This window comes from Lemur catta, chromosome 1 (assembly GCF_020740605.2).
Source record: "Lemur catta isolate mLemCat1 chromosome 1, mLemCat1.pri, whole genome shotgun sequence".
Taxonomy (NCBI): Eukaryota; Metazoa; Chordata; class Mammalia; order Primates; family Lemuridae; genus Lemur; species Lemur catta.
Genome location: NC_059128.1, coordinates 118,168,131 through 118,189,250, shown reverse-complemented (window position 1 = coordinate 118,189,250; position 21,120 = coordinate 118,168,131). Strand labels below are relative to the sequence as shown.

General features: G+C 48.8%; 1 protein-coding gene across 1 annotated transcript in view; it reads right to left on the bottom strand.

The window, feature by feature from the left end:
* Positions 1–20,849, bottom strand: part of NWD1 (NACHT and WD repeat domain containing 1) — a 51,470-nt gene extending 30,621 nt beyond the window's left edge. The window contains 10 exon segments of the mRNA XM_045554246.1: positions 1,314–2,285; positions 3,467–3,494; positions 8,009–8,306; positions 12,214–12,332; positions 14,526–14,558; positions 14,561–14,609; positions 17,125–17,179; positions 17,345–17,437; positions 18,994–19,076; positions 20,784–20,849. Of these exon segments, the coding sequence (XP_045410202.1) occupies positions 1,314–2,285; positions 3,467–3,494; positions 8,009–8,306; positions 12,214–12,332; positions 14,526–14,558; positions 14,561–14,609; positions 17,125–17,179; positions 17,345–17,437; positions 18,994–19,076; positions 20,784–20,849 (1,796 nt within the window).
* Between the last annotated feature and the right edge of the window lie 271 nt (positions 20,850–21,120).

Here is a 21,120-nt window from a genome sequence, read left to right as displayed (position 1 = left end):
AAGCTAAAAGCTCCTCCTCACTGGGATCTGCCCTCTAGGCAAGTATGTTGTAACAGACAAGTCTGAAATCCCAGGGACCGAGAAAGAAAAAACCGCCCCCTCCCCAAACCGAGAAGAGGCACAACTGTTAGTCTGTCACCCAGCACCTGGGGTGACGGGCTGCAGCACCTTCTGTCGGCCCGTTGGGGCAAAGCAAAGCTTTGTGCCTTGGTGTCTCTGCTAATTGGCCTCTACCCAACCCTCCTGGGGAGGCAGCTTGGATGCTGGGGTGACTCTGATTAACAACCCCCTCTCTGTGACTCCTCGTCCACACCCAGCATTTCTGAGCAAAGGCTCTGGTCTGTCCTGTCCCTGGTTGATTGGCGTTCACAGCCCTGAGACTTTCATCGGGTTGAGCAACCAGGTAGGCAGTCTCTTCTTTCTTTTTTATGTAGGTACTTATTTTCCAGGCTTTATGAAGGTATAGCTGATGAATAAAAATTGTATCCGTGCAAGGTATACAAAATGATGATGTGATACACGTATACATTGTGTAATGATGACCACAATCAAATTAGTCAACACGTCTGTTACCAGGCAGAGTCAAGATTTTGTGTGTGTGTGTGTGTGTGTGTGTGTGTGTGTGTGTGTGCGCGGGTGTGGTGAGGACACTTAAGATCTACTCCCTCTAGGCCAAGTGAGGTTCTCACGCCTGTAATCCCCAGCACTTTGGGAGACTGAGACAGGAGGATTGTTTGAGGCCAGGAGTTCAAGTACAGCCTGGGCAACATAGCAAGATCCCGTCTCTACAAAAAACTAGGAAAAATTAGCTAGGCGTGGTGGTGCACACCTGTGGTCCCAGCTACTCAGAAGGCTGAGGCAGGAGGATCACTTGAGCAGGAGTTGCAGGTTGCAGTGAGCTATGGTGACACATCTGCACTCCATCTCTCTGGATGAGAGTGTATCAAAACAAACAAACAAACAAAAAGACACAGAGACACTCAGGGAGGAGAAGGCTGTGTGAAGACAGAGGCAGAGATCGGAGTGGCGCATCTATAAGCCAAGAAATGCCCAGGGTGGCCGGGACCTAGAACCTAAGAGGAAGTCGCAGAATACGTTCTTCTCTAGAGGCTTCGGGAGGATCGCGGCTCTGCAGACACCTTGATTTCAGTCCTCTGGCCTCGAGAAGTATGAGAGAATAAGTGTCTGTTGTTCTAAGCCCCCCAGTCGGTGATTTGTGACAGCAGGAAATGAATGCATGAACTATATCTCAGTTTTTAAAAAGGGGGAAAAACAGAGTTAAAAAAAAAAAAACACAAAAAGCAGAGACTTACCGGCAAAAAACGATGTAGCCCAGCATGTGGCCCACGAGGAGCTGCCCGTGTGTCTGCTCCAGGCGGGTGCAGAGCTGGTGTGTCGCTTCCTCGGCCGTGGCGGCTAAAGAGGCTGGCATGGAAAAGGAGGCCCATTTCCGGGGCTCCTCGAAGGCCAGCCTCAGCCGCCCCGGTTGCTCGCTCTCCGGAAGGCTGACCCAAAGCAGGTCCCTCTGCACAGGGGTCAGCATCCTTCTTGCAGCCACCAACAGGAGCTGGATCATCTCTTGCCCTAGGTTTCCTGAGAGGGGCTTTACCTCCCAGTAAGCCCCGGGGTCTGTGAGCATCTGCCGCATGGTGTTCAAAACCCCCCGCTCCCCCGAGCCAGCCGAGAGAATGAGGTGCACCCTCGGGGGGCACGTGAGAGGCAGCCAGGGGACCCTCCTAGTGCGGTGGGCCAAGTCCAGATCATCCATAGAATCCAGTAGGAGCACCAGGGACTCGAAGTTTCTGCAGGATACCGTGCGGAGGAGGATGTGGAAAAACTGGAGCACCCTAGTGTGTGCATTCAGGACTTGGTCGGGGGGCAGGGGCAGCCCGTAGGCCAGGCACACCTGGAGGCAGATGCCCTTAAGAAGGCTGCAAGTCTCTGAGCTCATCTGTGACGTCCCCAGCAGCTGCAGGACGGTCACCGTCTTGTGGCCAAGCAGCCCTGGCATCTGCTCGGCCAACTCGCACAGCAAGGCTGTCTTTCCAACACCCGGAGGACCTGAGAGCACCAGTGGGGTGTGGGGCTTGCTGTTGTTCTGCCTGAGCCGCTGCCCAAGCTGGGCCAGGAGCTCCTGGTGTCCACAGAAGGTCCAGGTGGCCTCTGCACTCTGCCAAAGGTGGTGGCTGATCTCCTGGTAGAGCCACCCCAACTCCTGCCTGGCCACCCCCAGCTCCAGCTTAGTTTGCATTTCCAGCAAGCTCTGAGGCTTGGTGGTCCAGGGACTGCAAAGAACGCTTGGGGTAGGCAACACAGAGACCCTGTGTGAGAAGCAGTGCCATTGTAGAACAATACTCTCATCCTCAAAAAGTGAAACATGGCATTATACAGGACCAAGCAATTCTGCATCTACTATCTGCCCCCAAAGAACTGAAAACAGAGACTCAGAGAAATGCTGGCATACTCTTGCTCACAGCAGTGCTATGCACGGTAGCTAAAGGGAGGAAACAACCCAGGTACCCATCAACAGATAAGAGAATAAACAATATATGGTGTATCTGTGCAATGGCCTATTATTCAGCCATGAAAATGGGCAAGGTACTGACATATGCTACAACGTGGATGGACCTTGAAAACAGTATACTGAGTGAGAGAAGCCAGGTGCAAAAGGTCACATATTGCATGATCCCAATGACGTGAAATGTCCAGAACAGGCCAATAAGTAGAAGGAAATGGATTAGTGGCTGCCAGGGGCTGGCGGAGGCGAGTGGGGAGTGACTGCTGATGGGGACAGGGTCTCCTTTTGGGGGGATGGAAATGTTCTGAACTAGACAGAGGTGGTGGTCGCCCAACATGGTAAATGTATTATACTAAATGCCACTGAATTGTATACAGCTGACCCTGAACAACAAAGGTTTGAACTGTGTAGGTCCACTTACACTCAGATCTTCTTCCACCTCTGCCACCCCTGAGACAGCAAGACCAACCCCTCCTCTTCCCCCTCCTCCTCCTCAGCCTATTCAACATGAAGACAACGAGATGAAGACCTTCATGATGATCCACTTCCACTTAATGAATAGGAAATATATTTTCTCTTCCTTAGGATTTGCTTAATAACATTCCTTTCTCTCACTTAGTTTATTGCAAGAATGCAGTATGTAATATATATAACATACAAAATCTGTGTTCATCTAGTCTTCATGTTAACGGTAAGGCTTTCGGTCGACTGTAGGCTATTAGTAGTTAAGTAGTCAAAAGTTACATGTGAGTTTTCAACTGCACAGGGTGGGGGGGAGATGGGGGGGGTGACTGGCATCCCTAACCTGAAAGTTGTTCAAGGGTCAACTGTACTTTAAAATGGTGAATTTCATGCTATGTGAATTTCACCTCAATTAAAAAAAATCGAATGTTGTCAGTTTCAGGTGCCGCCCTCACCCATTCATTCAACAAACTGTTGAGTTCCTACTTGTGCCTCTGCTCTCCACACTGGGGATCTAGCAGTGAACACAGCACTCTGAGATCCCTGTGGAGGTGGAGTGGACATTCCAGAATGAATGAATAAATGAACACAAAAACAGACAGACAGATAGCAAAGGAATGAAATTGGGACATCCGAAGCTGCAGAAAACCATTTCCAAAGCCACAGAGGCTGGAGAGAGAGTTTTTAATGAGTTTGGAGGCTGCATTCCTGGAGAGGTAGAAACCAACTCATGCCTTTCTGAGAGCAAGGGTTGGTACATTTTTCTGTAAAGTGCCTGAGAGTAAACATCTGAGGCTTTACAGGCCAGATGGTGTCTGTCACAGCTTCTCAGCTTTGCTGTTGTGGCATGAAAGCAAATGGACAACATGCAAACTAATGCACTTGAGTAGGTTCCAACAAAACTTTATTTACAAAAGCAAGCAGTGGGCCAGATTTGGCCCTCCAACCATAGTTTGCTGACCCCTGTCCCAGAGCATCCAGCAGCTGCCCCAAGGACCCATATTTTCTAGAGTCACAGGTCCATACTGACTTCTGCTTGGAGGCTGTTGATTTGAAATAGCAGTCAGATATAAGGAGTTATCTTTGAAGCAGCTCTGGGCTCAGTGGAGGCGCCCAGATCTCTGTGGCTGAATGAGCCAGGCCCTTGAAGACAGGGCTCAGCCTCCAAGCCACAGACAAGAGCCACTCAAAAGTCCTCCTTGGAGAGACCTCACACACACACAATGCACTTGGCCCTGTGAATGAAGGTCAAAGATGAAGGCAACTAACAATTCCAAAATGGGATCCTTCTCAGACACATTTCATCATGAACCAATCTAAGACCACCTGCAGGCTGGCTGTGTGGCCTTGAAGAAGTCACTGCACCTCTCCGATCCTCTGTGTTCTCCTCTGCAACATTGGCGTACTATTTCATCCTGACAGGGGGCTGTTGTGTGAACTTTCTATGGAATAAGCCTTGTACAAAGCTGAACCTATTGTGCAGAAGGAAAAAGGCCAGTCTCTAAAGGTTAGAGGTCATTCCAACTTCTGTAACATTGTTAAAATAACAAAATTGTAGAAATAGATGGGTGGTTGCTAAGGGTGAGGGATTGGGGCGGGGAGAGTGAGTGTGGCTATAAAAGGGGTAGCAGGAAGGGCCTTTTCAGCGAGGAACAGGCCTGTATCTTGACTGCGATGGTGTTTACTCGAAACTGCATGCGATGAGATTGCATAGAACGAAATACACACACATGCAAAAATGTGCCTATAAAAGTGTTGCTCTTTCCGGATTATAACGATGTCCATTTCTTGGTAGTAATATTGTTCTCTAGTTTTGCAACTAAATGATGCTGGGGACACTGAAAGCCTAACTTCTCTTGAGTCTTCTTTCCTTGGGGTAAACCAGGGTGAAGATACATGGAATCTCTCCATACTATTTTTTTTTGCAACTTCCTGTGAATCTCAAATTATTTGGAAATTAAAAGTTTTAAAAGAAATAGCTGAGCAAGATGCCTGAAAATCATATGCTCTGAAGACACAGTCACTGACATGCCCCTGACCCCCCTGAACTCAGCTCTAGTTTTCTGCTAATTTCAAGGCATTCCTATTCGTTCATTTGCATGGGGCTTCTCAACGGGTGAGGTTGGACATTGTCTGATGAGGTCAAAAGAGGTCATGGCTGAGACAAGATCCTTTGCATCCTCATGTGACACCATGAGGTCTGACTTCTGACTAGTTCACTTTGCAGATGAGGAAACTGAGGCTCTAGCTCCATATAGCTAGAAACGAGCAGGGCTGAGCTGCAAATCCCTGCCTGTCCCAAAGCACAGACCCCAGATGCCGATTATGACACCAATCGCAGACACCTCTATGAAAGCAATTAGCACGAGCTTCATGTCACAGAGCAAGCAATAATGACTTGATAAGTCTACAATGAACAGTAGCCATTAACATCATTCACATAAGCCATGTTTTCAAAATTAACGTGTCATATACTAGCTTAACTAAGGGATCAAAGTTAACATCACCCGTGATGTCTCTTGGGTATCAGGTGCCCCTGGTATGATGAAATAAGGTCTTCCTCCCACAAACCTGTAACCCCAGTCTAATTATGAGAAAGCATCAGACAAGCCCAGATTGAGGGACATTCCACAAAAGACCTGACCAGACCTCTTCAAAAGTGTCAAGGTCATCAAAAAACAAGGGAGACTGAGAAAGTGTCACAGATCAGAGACGCCTAAGGGAATGTAGTGGCTGAATGCCATGTGGGATCCGGAAACAGAAAGATATTCATGGGGAAACTGATGAGGACCCCATACAGTCTGGAGTTGAGTTAATGGTAAGGTACCAACGTTAAGTACCAATGTTAATTTCTTAGCTTTGGCAAATGTACCCTGGCCGTGTTGCATGTTAACTTCATGGAAAGTTGAGCGAAGGGCATGCGGGAGCTCTGTATTTTCTTTGTAGCTCTGTAACTTTGTAATTATAATTTCTCTGTAAATGCAAAATTATCCCAAAACAAAAGGTTTATTTTTAAAATGGATGTGTCATTGGTAAAATGAATATATATGCATATAATAGTCAACATATTATTAATAAAATTAAAACACTCAGCCAGGTGCAGTGGCTCACACTTGTAATCCCAATACTTTGGGAGGCTGAGGTGGGAGAATCACTTGAGACCAGGAGTTCGAGACTAGCCTGGGCAACAAAGCAAGACCCCATCTCTAAAAAAAAAAAAATAGCTAGGTGTGGTGGTGCACACCTTTGGGACTCTAGCTACTCAGAAGGCTGAAATGGGAGGATCCCTTGAATCCAGGAGTTTGAAGCTACAGTGAGCTATGACGATGCCACTGCACTCCAGCCTGGGAGACAGAGAGAGACCCTGTCTCTAAAAAAAAAAAAAAAAAATTAAAACACTTTCATATAAATTCCTGTGTTCAATATCTTTAAATAAATCAATATATTTTATGTTGATAATATAAATTCACATACTGAATATGTTGATGATACAAATTCATATATTTAACATTCTTGGTAATATAAATTTACATACTAATAATCCACACACTGACGTATTACTAACTCATAAGTAATAAGAAAGAATCTATTTCTTCCTGGCAGCAGGTAGTGGAGAAATGACTTGATCATGTTGCATTTTTAGGAAAAAAAAAATCTTTCTAGGGCCAGGCATAGTGGCTCATACCTGTAATCCCAGCACTTTGGGAGCCTGAGGCAGGAGGATCGCTGAGGCCAGGAGTTCAAGATTAGCCTGGGCAATATATTGAGACTGTACCAGTAACAGTCACTCCATCTTAAAACTAACTAATAGCTCTTTCTTTTTCAATGCCTAATTTTGTGTTTGCTTAAGAATTCCCAGGAACTGGCCTTGAACAGCTGACCAAAATGAAGACTGCGGGACTCTCCCCTGGTGGAAAATGCTGAGAAGCTAACCTTGAATTTTGTTGCAGTCTGGCTGGTGTCAGCCGCACTGCCAGATGGCCCCTACTCAAGATAACTGTGGGAACAAGATATGCTGACCTGCATATAGGCAGCACCTGCACATAGCTCCCCACAGCTTCCTCCCACAACTCCTTCCCCTTCAAAATCACTCGTTCAACCCAGGCAAGGTGGCTCACGCCTGTAATCCTAGCACTCTGGGAGGCTGAGGCGGGTGGATAGTTTGAGCTCAGGAGTTTGAGACCAGCCTGAACAAAAGCAAGACCCCCTCTCTACTAAAAATAGAAAACTTAGCCAGTTGTCATGGTACGTGCCTGTAGTCCCAGCTATTCAGGAGACTGAGGCAGGAGGATCGCTTGAGCCCAGGAGTTCGAGGGTGCAGTGAGCTATGATCTTGCCACTGCACTCCAGCCCAGGTGACAGAGTGGGATTCTGTCTCTAAAAACATAAAAAGTAAATATTTTAAAAAATAAAATCCTTTCTAGTAGCCAGTGTGGAAGATAGAAGGGGCAGGGAGAGGCTAGAGGTGAGAGGCAGGGAGGAGACTGGTGCCCCAGGGGAGGTGATGTTCACAGAGGTGGTATTCAAGCGGAGGGACTCCCTGACATAGGACCCTTGCAGGGAGGTGCGGCCACAGCCCGCTGGGAGCTGGATGAGGAACTCAGACAGTCCCAGGTTTGAAGGTTGGAATCTTTACTCACCCCCTGGGCAAATGAGTCTCCTTCTTGTGCCTCAGTTTCCACATAAGAGCAGCAAGAGGGTAGGGCTGGCTCTCAGGCCAACGTGGGGTAGACCCATACTTGCAGCTTGCCAGGTTTTGCTTTAACTTTTTTTTTTTTCAAGACAGGGTCTCACTCTGTCACCCAGGCTAGAGTGCAATGGCACAATCACAGGTCACTGCAGCCTCAAACTCCTGGGCTCAAGCGATCCTCCTGCCGTGGCCTCCCAGAGTGCTAGGTTTACAAGCGCACACCACCACGCCCGGCAAGAATGTTGCATTTTTGGCAACAGCACATGGATATTCTGAACATGTGGTCAGTTCCTCATGGACTGCCCCACCCCACCCCCGGAGAGTCCCCGTAGCCTCACCTGACCGGTGGTAGTGGTGCCACTGCTCCTGCGAGATGAGGCCGAGCCTCCGGGCCCCCTGGGCTCCGGAGTGTAGGACAGAGGTCAGGGTGGCCTCCTTGGGCCCGAGGGCCTCCCTGGCACCCGGTGCCTGCAGGACGTAGATGGGGGGGATGGCATTCTCGTCCCTCCGGAAGTGTTGTGCCACCAGTTCCAGGTCCTTCAGCCTGGCAGTTAGCTGCGCCCTCAATGCCTCCCACTCCTTCTCCTCGATCAGCGCGGGGAGCAGACAGGGGCCGTACAGGACCCCCAGGAGGGCCTGGCAGAGAGGTGGGCAGAGAAGGAGGCACAGGTGTCTCCACCCAGACACTGAGCTCTGTGACGGTGGGTGAGGCCCAATGAACCCATAAAAATGAGACTGCAGGCAATACCATCGTGATAATTACACTCAGTGCAGGCAGAGGTGGGGACCAGTGGCTCACCCCTGTAATCCCCACACTTTGGGAGGCAGAGGTGGGAGCATCACTGGAGGCCAGAAGTTCGAGACCAGCCTGGACAACATAGTGAGACCCCCATCTCAAAAATAAAATGAGAAAATTGGCCGGGCATAGTGGCAGTCACCTGTAGTCCCAGCTACTTGGGAAGCTGAGGCCGGAGGATCGCTGGAGCCCAGGAGTTCAAAGGCTGCAGTGAGCTGTGGTTGTGCCACTGCACTCCAGCCTGGGTGACAGAGCAAGACCCTGTCTCTAAAACAAACAAACAAAAAACACCAAAAATGCTCTGGTCTGTGGGATCAGAGCGAGGGAAATAGGAGGAGGTCCCCCCAGAAACAAGTCTCAGAGCTCTGGAGGCGCCAGGGCTGCTGGTGGCCCAAGAGAGCAGAGCCTCTTAGCAGCAGTGCCGTGGGGAGCTGTCCCCGGACTCGGTGCTGCCTAATGACTTATTTACCAGAGAGACACCTCTCCAAGGGCCCCTGCACATCTCTGATTTTCGTGGAAAGTCCCCCAGATCAGAATCTTGGAGCAGAATCATGCTGTGCCTCTGGGACAACAGAGGGGTGATGGTGGGTTCAAAAGGAGAGCAGAAAGTAAGTAGACCTTAGCCAGCCATGGGACCTTCTGGAAGGTTCCAAGGCTGGTTGGTCAGGCCTGGAAGAAGCTCATGGATCATCCTCCATTTCCCAATGCAGCCTGGAAGCCACGTTGTGCTTTTCGCTCCCTGCAATTTGGGTTGCAAAACCAAATTCCTCCTGGAATTCTTTTTCCTGAGTTAGAAGACCAGGGAAAAAAAATCTATGAAGGAGATTTACAAGCAGGGGTGTAGAGCCTTCCAAATGTGAGAATGTATTTTAAAGTGGTTACAATGAAAACAGAGCAGTGCCCACATGCCATGGAAGTGTGGGACAAAGGAGTGAACACTCAGGCCTGACTATCTAAACCCTAATACATAAATCATAAAAACTTCTTACATTTTGTGATATTATTATATGTACACACACACACGTACACATATGTATACATATAGATGGTTTCTTGTGCACCGATCCTGGCTCACAAATCCCATAGCCTTTTTTTCCCTCTGTGTGCTCACTGGTGTCTTGTCCCCCTCCCACTGCACCCCCTCTGCCACCATATCAACCCCTGGCGCACAATTAATGGTTTGGGCTGTTACTGTCAAATGATACTCCAGAGTCTTGATTTATTACACCACCAAGTTCCATATACATACAAGAACTATGACATTTTCTCTCATAAATTCTAGAGCAGGGGCCAGCAAGCTACAGTCCACTGGGCAAGCTATAGTCTTTTGTTATAATGTTGGATACTTTATGTCCAAAAAGCAGCCTCAGGAAACAGAATTTCTCTCTGCCCTTCTCCTGCCCTCCTTCCACCTGCTCCTTTCTCTCCGAGGCAGGAACCTTCCCCTCCCTTTCTGCCTTAGAGCTGCCCAGACATTCTCTGACCTACCTTGTCTCACTGCAGACCCCCATTTCAGAAGGGGTCCTGCCCCACACCCTGGAGGAAGGAATGCTGCCCAGAGAGGCCAAGAGGGAAGTCGACAGACAGGCCCTGCTGGCTTCCCCTCTCCGTCTGGGAGTGTTGGATCATGCCCTTGTTGTCCAACCACATTGCTACGTGGCTGCAATCAGGCCTTTCCAATGAGGGTTCCATAAAAGGCACAAGAGGAGGGGGTTTGGGGATTGCTGAACACGTGGAGCTTCCTGGAGGATGGTGTACTGCCCCCGGGGAGGACATGGAAGCCCCAGGCCCCTTCCCTATGCATCTCTTGATCTGTGTGCTTTGCAGGGTCCTGTATAATAAACCCAGTAACTAAGTGTTTCCCTGAGTTCTGTGAGCTGCTCTAGCAAGTTAATTGAACCCAAAGTGAGGGTTGTGGGAACCTCGCCTTGAAGCTGCTCAGCCTAAGGTTCCAGAGGCATCTGAAGGTGGGGGGCCATCTTGTGGCACTGAGCCTCCCGCTGTGGGATCTGACTGTCTCCAGGTAGATCGGGTCTGAGTGGAAGTGGAGGACGCCCAGCCGGTGTCCGCGGCAGGACTGACTGCGGGCTTGCTGGTGGGGAGATGCCCACACACTTTTGGTCATAGAAGTCTGTGTTGATTGCTGTCGAGGTGTGAGGACAGAGGAAAACACAGTTCCTGTTTTTTCCACTCACCGCTTCCCTGCCCAGATCTTAGTTTTATTCTCCTAGGGAGGCCTCATCTCTAAGCACTGCTGCCAGAACTTTCTGCAAAGCTAGAAGATTTCTAACCTGCGCTATCTGATATGGTGGCCGCCCGCCATGGCTGTGCGTTTAGTACAACCCAGGAATGAAGATTTAAATTCCATTTGATTTTAATTCACTTAGTTTTTGGCTACCACATTGGACAATGTAACTCTAAGGCCAAACAATCCTTCTGTATTTTTCTTATTTCACTAGAAAACAGCTTTTAGAAAGGGGACCACTCTCTCTACATTCTGATTTATTTTCAAGAGAGGTTCCACACGGCTTTTCCTCTTATTTGGAGCTGCTCAAAGCTTCCTGGTGAGTATGGTGTGTTGAGCAAAAATACTTTCTTCACTTTTTTTTTCATTTCTTTTCTTTCTTTTTATTTATTTATTTATTTATTTGAGACAGGGTCTCACTCTCTTGCCCAGCTAGAGTGTAGTGGTGTCTTCATAGCTCACAGCAACCTCCAACTCCTGGACTCAAGAGATCCTCCTGCCTCAGCCTCTCAAGTAGCTGGGACACAACACCTGGCTAATTTTTCTATTTTTAGTAGAGACTGGGTCTTGCTCTTGCTCAGGCTGGTCTTGAACTCCTGACCTCAAGCAATCCTCCTGCCTCAGCCTTCAGAGTGCTAGGATCACAGGCGTGAGCCACTGCACCTGGCCCCTTTCTTTACTTTTTTCCTCTTTACTGTCTAGAATAGATGTCAGCAAGCTTTTCCCAAAAAGGACCAGAGAGTCAATATTTTTGGTGTTGCAAATCAGATGGTCTCCATCCAAAACCTCAGGTCTTCCATTATAACTCAAAGGCAACTCTAGAAAATGTGTACACAAATGGACATGGCTGTGTGCCAATAAAGTTTTATTTACAAACGCAAGCAGTGGGCCGAATTTGCCCAATAGACTGTAGCTTGCTCGCCCCTGCTTTAGAATTTATGAGAGAAAATGTCATAGTTCTTGTATATATCTGGAACTTGGTGGTGTAATAAATCAAGACTCTGGAGTATCATTTGACAGTAACAGCCCAAACCATTAATTGTGGGCCAGGGGTTGATATGGTGACAGAGGGGGTTCAGTGGGAGGGGGACAAGACACCAGTGAGCACGCAGAGGGAAAAAAATTCCCAAGACCCGATAGGTTTCTACCTTCTTTATGGTTTTCCAGGATCCCAAAGCTCCACAGATATGAAGTGGATGGGGTGGGAAAGGTGGCAGAAGGTCCAGATCAAATTCTAAGATTCCGTTCTGCTTCGACACTGTACTCCCCAGCTCACCTGCTGCTTCTATTTGACAGTTAATGCCTGGATCCCAGCTAGCTCTGCAGAGAAGAGTGCTGTGATCAATTAGCAATGTCTGCCACGGGCAGGCTATAGAAAAAGGGTGTGATCGCATAAACGCCACCCACTTCCTTCCATTGATCAGCTGGGCTAGGGAGCGGAGGCTATATCCTAGTGATGGAATGAAGAGTAAGAGCTAACCCATCCCTCCGAAGAGATTCACAACAAAAGCAGGTCCTATGGATGTTTTCCGACACCGGTCAACCTCCTCCAAGCAGAGTTCCGTGGTCAGGTAGTTGGTGGCCTCAGTGTTCTGCATACCCCACCTCAGATCAACGACCTGAGGATTACAAGCACCAGTTGTCAGGGAGGTCGCATGACAGGTGATTTTTGTTTCAATTCCCTTTGACAAAAGCATAAACTTTCTTTCAGTACTTTTTGACAGCCTCTCGCTGTAGTGGGATGTCTGGATTAAAAGAAATTGAACAAAACCCATAAGCTCGGCGTAATCCTGAGGAAAACATCAGACAGACCAGATTGGGGGAAAGGGTAATGTCTACGGTGCCCTTCCAGTCCTCCCTAACACTGCCAAGGTCATGAGCAGCAAGGAGACTGAGAAACTGTCCCAGACCAGAGGATACTAGGGTGACATTACAACTAAATGCAATGGGATATATCCTGGGCGGGAACCCTCTAGCAGAAAGAGGATTTAGATGGAGGACTGGCAACATCTGAATACAGTCTGGAGGTTGGTTAATATAGTAGTAACCTACCGGTGTCAGCTTAATAGCTGTAACAAAGTTACAACTATGGTAACATTGTTGGTTATACCACCCTTAGGCAAGATGTTAGGCGTTATGGAAAACGGGTGTGAGATACATAAGAACCCTCTGTACAGTCTGCGCAACTTTCCTGTAATCTAAATTCCAAAATCAAAAGTTTATTTAAAAACCACATTTAGCTGGGCATGGTGACACATGCCTGTAGTCCCAGCTACTGGGGAGGCTGAGGTGGGAGGATCTCCTGAGTCCAGGAGTTTGAGACCAGGCCCCTGGGCAATATAACAAGACTCTGTCTCAAAAAAATAAATAAATAAACATAAAAAAAGGTTTTTAAATGAATAAGATTTTTAAATAAAAATTAAGAAAACAATATTTGATAAACTTTTTTTAAAAAAGGAACTTGGGTGTTTTCAAACTGTGCTTTTGAAAGTGAAGACATGTCCACACTTGTTTGCAGAGCTTTCTTTGCGAAGGACCGTGGTTAGTTTGGCCAGAATTGGACGTGGCAAGATCTCCTTGGCAACCGCACACTTACGGTCCCTTTCTGCCTGCTTGGAAGGGGGGGCGCTGGGCAGAATGGCTTGATTCAAGTCGGCAAAGCTGACCCTGTGGAAGGCTGGGGTGAGGGGAATACAATGGGGGCGGGAACAGTCTCTGCCCCTTGAATTCTTTAGCACAGGGAGAAAGACACACAAATTTCCTAACCTATTACAGCTTAAGCTAAAATGTCAGCAGTACTGAATGTGACTGCAGGAAGAGGGGGAGAAGCAATTAGTTGTGGGAACAGGAAAGGAAGTGGGGCCAGGGACCAGCCTCCAGCAAGAGCTCCTGTCCCCCCACAGGGGTGTTTCAGGATATTTACAACATCTGCCTCGGAGTTTGGAGAGGGCTTTAAAGAGACGACACGGAGCATTTCAATGCAGTTCTCCATGCAGATGTTTTCCGTGTTAGTGCCTCTGACCTTGAACTATGTCTCATGATCAAGGGCAGGGCAGAGTGGAATTGCCAGCACTGCTTTTTTCTTGGTAATAAATATATCAACTATGTTGTATCTTTTAACCAAGGGGGACTTGGATGCGATGAATCACTGTCATCAGTGGCAAGGCGGCAGCCACTGAGAGTCTCCACCATTTAAGCTGAGACTCCAAGGATGATTCACCAGTTTCCACATGGAAACGTGCAGGCTACATCCCCTGCCAGGGATTGGTGCCAGGACACACTGTTTGGGGTCCATGGTGGCTGTGCCCAGCAGGCATATCATTAGTGCTCCAGAAAAAGACGTGTCCCACCTCCACACCCACCCCCCACATCCTGCAGCTCTCCTGCTCTTCCTGAAGCGGCCCCAGTGTGTACAGGGCCAGGAGGTTCTGAGAGCAGGACAAAAACAGCAACAGCTCACACCTGTAATCCCAGCACTCTGGGAGGCCAAGATGCGAGCATCACTTGAGGCCAGGAGTTTGAGACCAGACTGAGCAACATAGCAAGACCCCATCTCTACAAAAAATAGGAAAATTAGCCAGGCATAGTGGCATGCACCTGTGTCCCAGCTACTCAGGAGGCTGAGGCGGGAGGATCGCTTGAGCCCAGGAGTTTGAGGCTTCAGTGAGCTATGATGACACCACTGCACTCTAGCCTGGGCAACAGAGCAAGACCCTGTCTCAAAAAATATACATATATATATCATTAGGAACTTCCAGACTCATTAGTAAAGCATAGAACAGAGCATGGATCCCGGGCTGACTTCCTGTTAGCTCGAACATCAAGCCATGCTTCTGGCAGAAGGTTTGCACTTCGAGGTAAGCGGTGCCCTGCAGGGCTTCCCTCTCTGCAACCATATCTGCAAGGAAGAGCACAGAGGGGGTTGGGAGGAGCCCAGAACTCTTTCCAGCTCCACTGATCTGCTTTGAACCTCATTGGCCACCCCCCACCCCCCACCCCCAATACCCACTAAGGTACCCCCTAAGGCTGGAGTCCTTCACACAGCAAATCAAGATACAAGAATAACATGGTAAACCCAGGGAGGCTTACCATCCCGGATTGCCCAGAACTTTCCTGGGGTTAGCTCTAAAAAGCCCACATCTCAGCAGAACCCTCAGGCCTGGGTTAACCAAGATGGCTGGTCACCACCCCTGGGTTAGGGTTGCCAGATATTATACAGGAAGCCCAGTTGAACCTGCATTCCAGATAAACTTGTTAGCATAAGTATATATCATTCCAGCACTATTTGGGATGTACTTATACTAAACGGTTATTTGTGGTTTGTCTGAGATGTAAATTGAACCAGATGTTCTGGTTTTGTGATTGTTTTGGGTTTTTGTTTGTTTCTGCTAAATCTGGCAACCCCACTCACTGTAAACCTGGATCCTAAGACCTTCTCTACCACTAACCTCACTGTGTAGCCTTGTGCCAAGTGCCAGCTTACCCTCAGTTTAACCCTCTGTAAAATGGGAGCAATGCATCTGTTTGGCAGGGCTAGAAGCTCCCCAAAGTCAAGAACCTCCGCTTGCCATGGTCATTGCTGCATTTTCAGCACTCAACGTAGGTGCTCAGAAAATGTTGGTTGTGTCACCGAATCCTACAAGTACAAGCACAGACTGCAATGTGGGCGTTGAAGAAACATTTGTTTTCTCCACGTGGCCAGGAGGGAGGTCATTTGGGTGTCCATGAAAGGAGCTCCCCAAAGCCACTGGCCCCAAAAACCTACCCCCTCAAAGAAATAAAATATTTTTTAAAAAGCTGCCAGGTGTGGTAGCACATACCTATAATCCCAGCTACTTGGGAGGCTGAGGTGGGATGATTACTTGAAGCTGGGAGTTTGAGACCAGCCTGGACAATATAGTGAGACCCCATCTCTAAAAAAATATAAATAAATAAATAAGAGAAAGAAAAAAAATAACAAAAGAAAGCTGCCCAAATCCTAGCACTGGAGTTGACGTGAACACCAGTCTTGGATCTGTCTCGTATCTAAATATTTTCATCGCTTTCCTCATCTGGGATGTGGTACAATTGTGGCCTGCCTTACAGACTCCACAGGCTATTTAAATGTGTCCATAAAATATTTATTAGGCAGTTACCTTATGCCTGGACCTTTGCTACACATCCGGGTACAATGACAAACAAGACACATATGTAATCAATGTGGCGTGCTACAAGCCAGCCCCTACTGGCTTGGGAGAGCTGATTGCTAAATCTTCAGAAATTTTATGAGTCATTTGTTAACACAGCAATTATTAAAATTACATTAAATCAATGTAAAAATTAAAAGCAGAACTTACAATGGAAAGCATGATACTAAAGGCAGAAATAGAAAATACTCAAAACTCATCACCCCCAAATTGTTTTACTACATTTGACTGTGAACTCTGCACTGGAGGTTGTTTACAAATATCGAATTGGCAGGGGGCGGGGCTGGAGAAGCAGCATCCCCCATAACGCTGATACCCTCTGCCTCCCTTCCCCAAATAAATAAAAAAATATTGATTTGGCATCAGAGAAATATTAGATAGTGGTGTGCTACCACACAGCTCCACCCAACTCTGTGTTCAAGTGAAGTCCATTGGCAGCTTGAAATTGACTGTGGTGGGAGCATTTACCCCATAGAAATTGGCAAACAAAAAATGAAAATAAAAAAAACCACTGGAGGCTGGGCATGGTGGCTCAGGCCTGTAATCCTAGCACTCTGGGAGGTGGAGGCTGGAGGATCCCTTGAGCTCAGGAGTTCAAGACCAGCCTGAGCAAGAGTGAGACCCCGTCTCTACCAAAAACAAAGGGAAAAAAAAAAAAAACCCAGCCAGGGTTTTCAGGCACACACCTGTAGTCCCAGCTACCCCCAGGCTGAGGCAGAAGGATCAGAAAAAAGAAAAAAAAAAAACTTGGCGAACATTTGCCAGGACATCACGCTATATAGTCTTCGTCCTCACGGAGTTTACAGCCCAGTTGGGAAACTTACACATAAATGAAATGATTGAAATTAAAAAAAATAATAATTGGAATTTATGAAGAGTGCTGTCAAAGAAACCTGAGTGAGCCGGGCTAGAGAAGAACAAGGACAAACCTATTAGACTGGGGGACAGAGAGGGGCTCCCTGAAGAGGGGGTGTTTATGCTAAGACCCAAAGGATGGGAAGAAGGAAAAGAAAGATCTCTGAAGGCGAAGGTCTTGATATGGGGTCCAGAGCTTCATGGGCTGCGGGAGCTGCCGGAGGCAGCATGGCTCTAGCATGTGGTGGGAGAAGATCATACGAGATAAAGGTAGGGAGGTGAGCAGCGTCCAGTCACACAGGGCCATGGATCTGTGGCAAGACTCTGGCACTTTTTAAGCCTAGCACATAGTACGTTCATCATAAATGTTACTTGCAACATCATATGCCTGTCACATATAGCAACTCTATCAAGTCTGGCTCTTAGTCTGATTTATCGAGGAGGAAACAGAGGGTCCAGGAGGATCCCTCTCACTGGTTCCCACGTTGGTCACTAGCTGAGCTGCATTCACATCCAGGTCTCTGCCCATTGCCCTAACTGCCCCTTAGAGTGCCTGCAGGCACTAAGTCCCCAGCCCTGCCCTGCTCCTTACCTGACACCGTGGAACTGATAAAGACGGTCACACTGCAGGACGGAGGCACTGGGAGGGGGCCCACCTGACCTTGGAGAAGCCGCCGGCGGGTGCCTGGGCTAAGGGGGCCCACACTCATTGCTGCCCGCCCACCTCGACAATTCTTCCCTGGGAAAGGGCCTGGGGTTCAGCGATCTCACACCAGTAGCCCAGCAGTCTTCCTGGAAGGCCAGCCTGGCAGTGCCATCAGCAGCGGGGCACCTGTCTCGCCTCCCACGGTCCCCTCGGCGTCCTGCAGCCCCCACCACCTCCAGCGACCCTGAGGAGTTGAACCAGCTGCTCCCCACTGCCCTCGCTGGTCTGTAAGTGCTACCGGGTGGACATTAGACAGTGGCCTCCCAGCCACGGCCTCTGGATGTTGTCTCCTCGAGGCACAGGCTCCCTCCCCAGCTCCCAGCCCTGAGTGCTCAGTGGTAGCCACAGCAAGGGCGGGTTCCTGGCACTGGGTGTTGGGGCCCAGGGCCCAGCCAGCCTCTCAAACACCTGGGTCCCCCGGGGCCTCCCTGTCAGTTGAGCCTGAGCCCAGATGTGCACAGGGAGATGCTGGGAGCTGTGCCCAGCCCCAGCAGCAAAGGCGAGAGGGACAAACACTTGCCCACCAACCAGGAACAGTCCTTCCAGGTCCAGGCACCACGTGTACTATTTATTTACACTTTTTAGAGATAGGGTCTCCCTCTCCCACCCAGGCTGGAATGCAGTTGTGCAATCGTAGCTCACTGTGACCTCAAACTCCTGTGCTCAAGCGATCCTCCCTCCTCAGCCTCCTGAGTAGCTGGGACTACAGGTGCATGCCACTCAGCTAATTTTCCCTTTCTTTCTTTTCTTTTCTTTTTTTCATTTTTAGACAGGATCTCACTCTATCACCCTGAGTAGAGTGCTGTGGTGTCATCATAGCTCACAGCAACCTCAAACTCCTGGGCTCAAGTGATCCTCCTGCCTCAGCCTCCCGAGTAGCTGGGACTACAGGTGCACACCACGACACCTGGCTAATTTTTTCTGTTTTTAGTAGAGACGGGGTCTCACTCTTGCTCAGGCTGGTCTCAAACTCCTGACCTCAAGTGATCCTCCTGCCTCAGCCTCCCAGAGTGCTGGGATTAGAGGCGTGAGCCACCACGCCTGGCCACGTGTGCTATTTAAACCATTGGTTCTCATATAGGGGCTATTCTGCCCCCAGGGGACACTTACAATGTCTGGAGACAGTTTTGGTTGCTACGAGTGGTGGGAACGGTGTCACCAGCGTCTGGAGGGTGGAGGTCACAGATGCTGCTCAACACCCGACAAGGCACAGGACAGTCCTCACCACAAAGAAAGACCAGTTCCAGATGGTCAGCAGTGGGGGGAAACCAGCTTTAAATCTTCGCCTGCCGGAGGCGTGGAGACTGAGACCAGCTCTCTTTGACAAGGAGGGAGATTGGCAAGCCTCTGAGTTGTGACAAAGGACCTACTGGTGTCAAACTGAGACATGCTGTTTGAAATAGCAGCATATGCTGTATGTCCAGGGAAGACTCTCACTATTCGACATTATTGAAATTGTCCCGGGGGCCTGACCCTTGCCCACCTCCTGTCAACTATACCCACCCACCACTGGAGGCAGAGACAACAGATGACACCTTGGCATCCGTGTGCCTGGTTTGAACGCTGGCTCCTCCATCCCCTTCCTGGGGGGTTTAGGAAGGGGCTTCAGCCACACGGTCTGAGAAATAGGAACGAGAAGCACTCAGGACACTCAGAGGCAATAGGCAATGGAGTGCAGTGTGTTAACAGATCAAGGTCAATGCCAAAATCCACCATGAACACCACATGAATAACGCAGTTGGGTCTGTAAAGTGCCCAGTGTGTAGTGGGCACCCGATAAACAGTGATATCACTTCTACTGAACAACCTGGGCTTTTTCATATACTTTTGTGTCTTTGTTCATATTATCCTTTCTGCCTCAACTTCCCTTCCCTGCCTTGTCCACTCAAGAAAGACTCTGCCATTCAGGGGTCACCCAGACCATCCTCAGGTTCAATGATTTGCTAAGAGGACTCTGAGAATTCAGAAAAGATGTTATACTCATGGTTGTGGTTTATTACCATGAACTTCCAGGTGTCTCCTCCCAATGAAGTTGTGTGAACAGTGCTTAAGTCTTGAAGCAACAACATGTGCCAACACGCATGGTGTACTGCTGACCAGGGAACCCCTCCCTGAGCTTTGGTCTCCAGGGTTTTTATTGGGGGTTGATCATGTAGGTAAGGTTGACCACCTGCATGGCTGACCGCAATCTCCAGTACGTCCAGGGCTCAACTGATACCATGTGACCCAAACCTCACACCATAAATCACTTTGTGACTGTCCAGTGTGACTCAAGACCCTCCAGGCAAACAAAGACCCTCTTATCAGACAGGATATTCTAAGGAGGTAGAGGTCAATTCCCAGGAGGAGGTCAAGCAATAAACCTTTAATGTGCAGGGTGTGGACAGCCCAGGCCTCCTGAGTTAATCCTTTAGTCAGCAGTAGCGACACATTAAGTGGAGTTGACTGTCACCATTTGACAGATCAGAGTACTGAGGCTCAGAATGAGAAATTTCTCACTAGCCTGAAGGGCAGAGTTGGGGAGTGAGGGTGGGTCTGGCCCCCACCCCAAAGCCAACCTGGCCATCCAGCCACCTTCCCACAATGCACCCAGACCCTCCAGTTTGGCCACACCCCACTGACTTCTCTGAGGCCCCAGTTCTGGGCTCCAGTGTCAGTCCAGACCTTCTTTTAGCACCTCGTCTCACCCATCTCTAGACCTTGAATTGGCCTGCACCGTAATTTCTGTTCCTTCCCCCATTTTCCTGGGTCCCAACAGGCTCCTTGGACCTATCTCCGCTGTATGGCTGTATATGACTGTGACCCCTTGGTGATACCTCGGGGTTGTTCATAGGAGGATCAGAAGGCTTTGACCTTGACTTTGACCCCGGCTTTCTTTCTATTCTCTAAACTGGGCTTCCTCAATCTCACCATGACTGACACTTGGTGCCAGACCATGCTCTGCAGTGGGGCTTGTCCTGTGCATTGTAGGATATTGAGTAGCATCCCTGGCCTCCACCACTGCCCCAGCTAAAAGTTGCAACAGTTAAAAAATATCTCTGGACATTGCAATGTCCCCCAGGGGGCAGAATTCCCCCTGTCTGAGAACCCCTGGTCTAACGCATCTAGCTTATTTCAGCCTCAGGGCCTTTGTACATGCCATACCTGAAGTCTCCATCCCGTATCCTTTCATGTCATTCGCATTTCAGCTTAAATGTTAACTCCTGAGGAGCTCTCACTGACCATCCGTTGCTCAATGTCCCCTTAAGTCACTCCCGATGCCATCACCCTATTCTAATTTTCTGCATGGCACTCTCCACCAGCAGATATGTTTCTACTTGTTTACTGTTTGTCTGTCCCATAAGAACATGAGTTCCATGAACACAAGGATCTTGTCGGCCAAGATCGGCATGCCTGGTGCATAGTAGGTGCTCAGTAAATAATCGTCACATCAAAGGGCTGATCCACAATTGTTTTGTCTTTCCCTGCTCTTGTGTGTTACTGTAGACAGCTGAGCAAGACTGAACTGCCCCCGGGAAGGACAGAGGCCCTCTGCAGCACCCGCCTCCTTGGCATTCCTTGGGGGCTCCAGCCTCCCTTTTGCTCTTGCTGGTGGTGGAAGGGCCAATTTAGAACCCTCTGGAGAAGTAAGTTGGAGAAGAAAGTTTTCTGGGCTCAGTGCC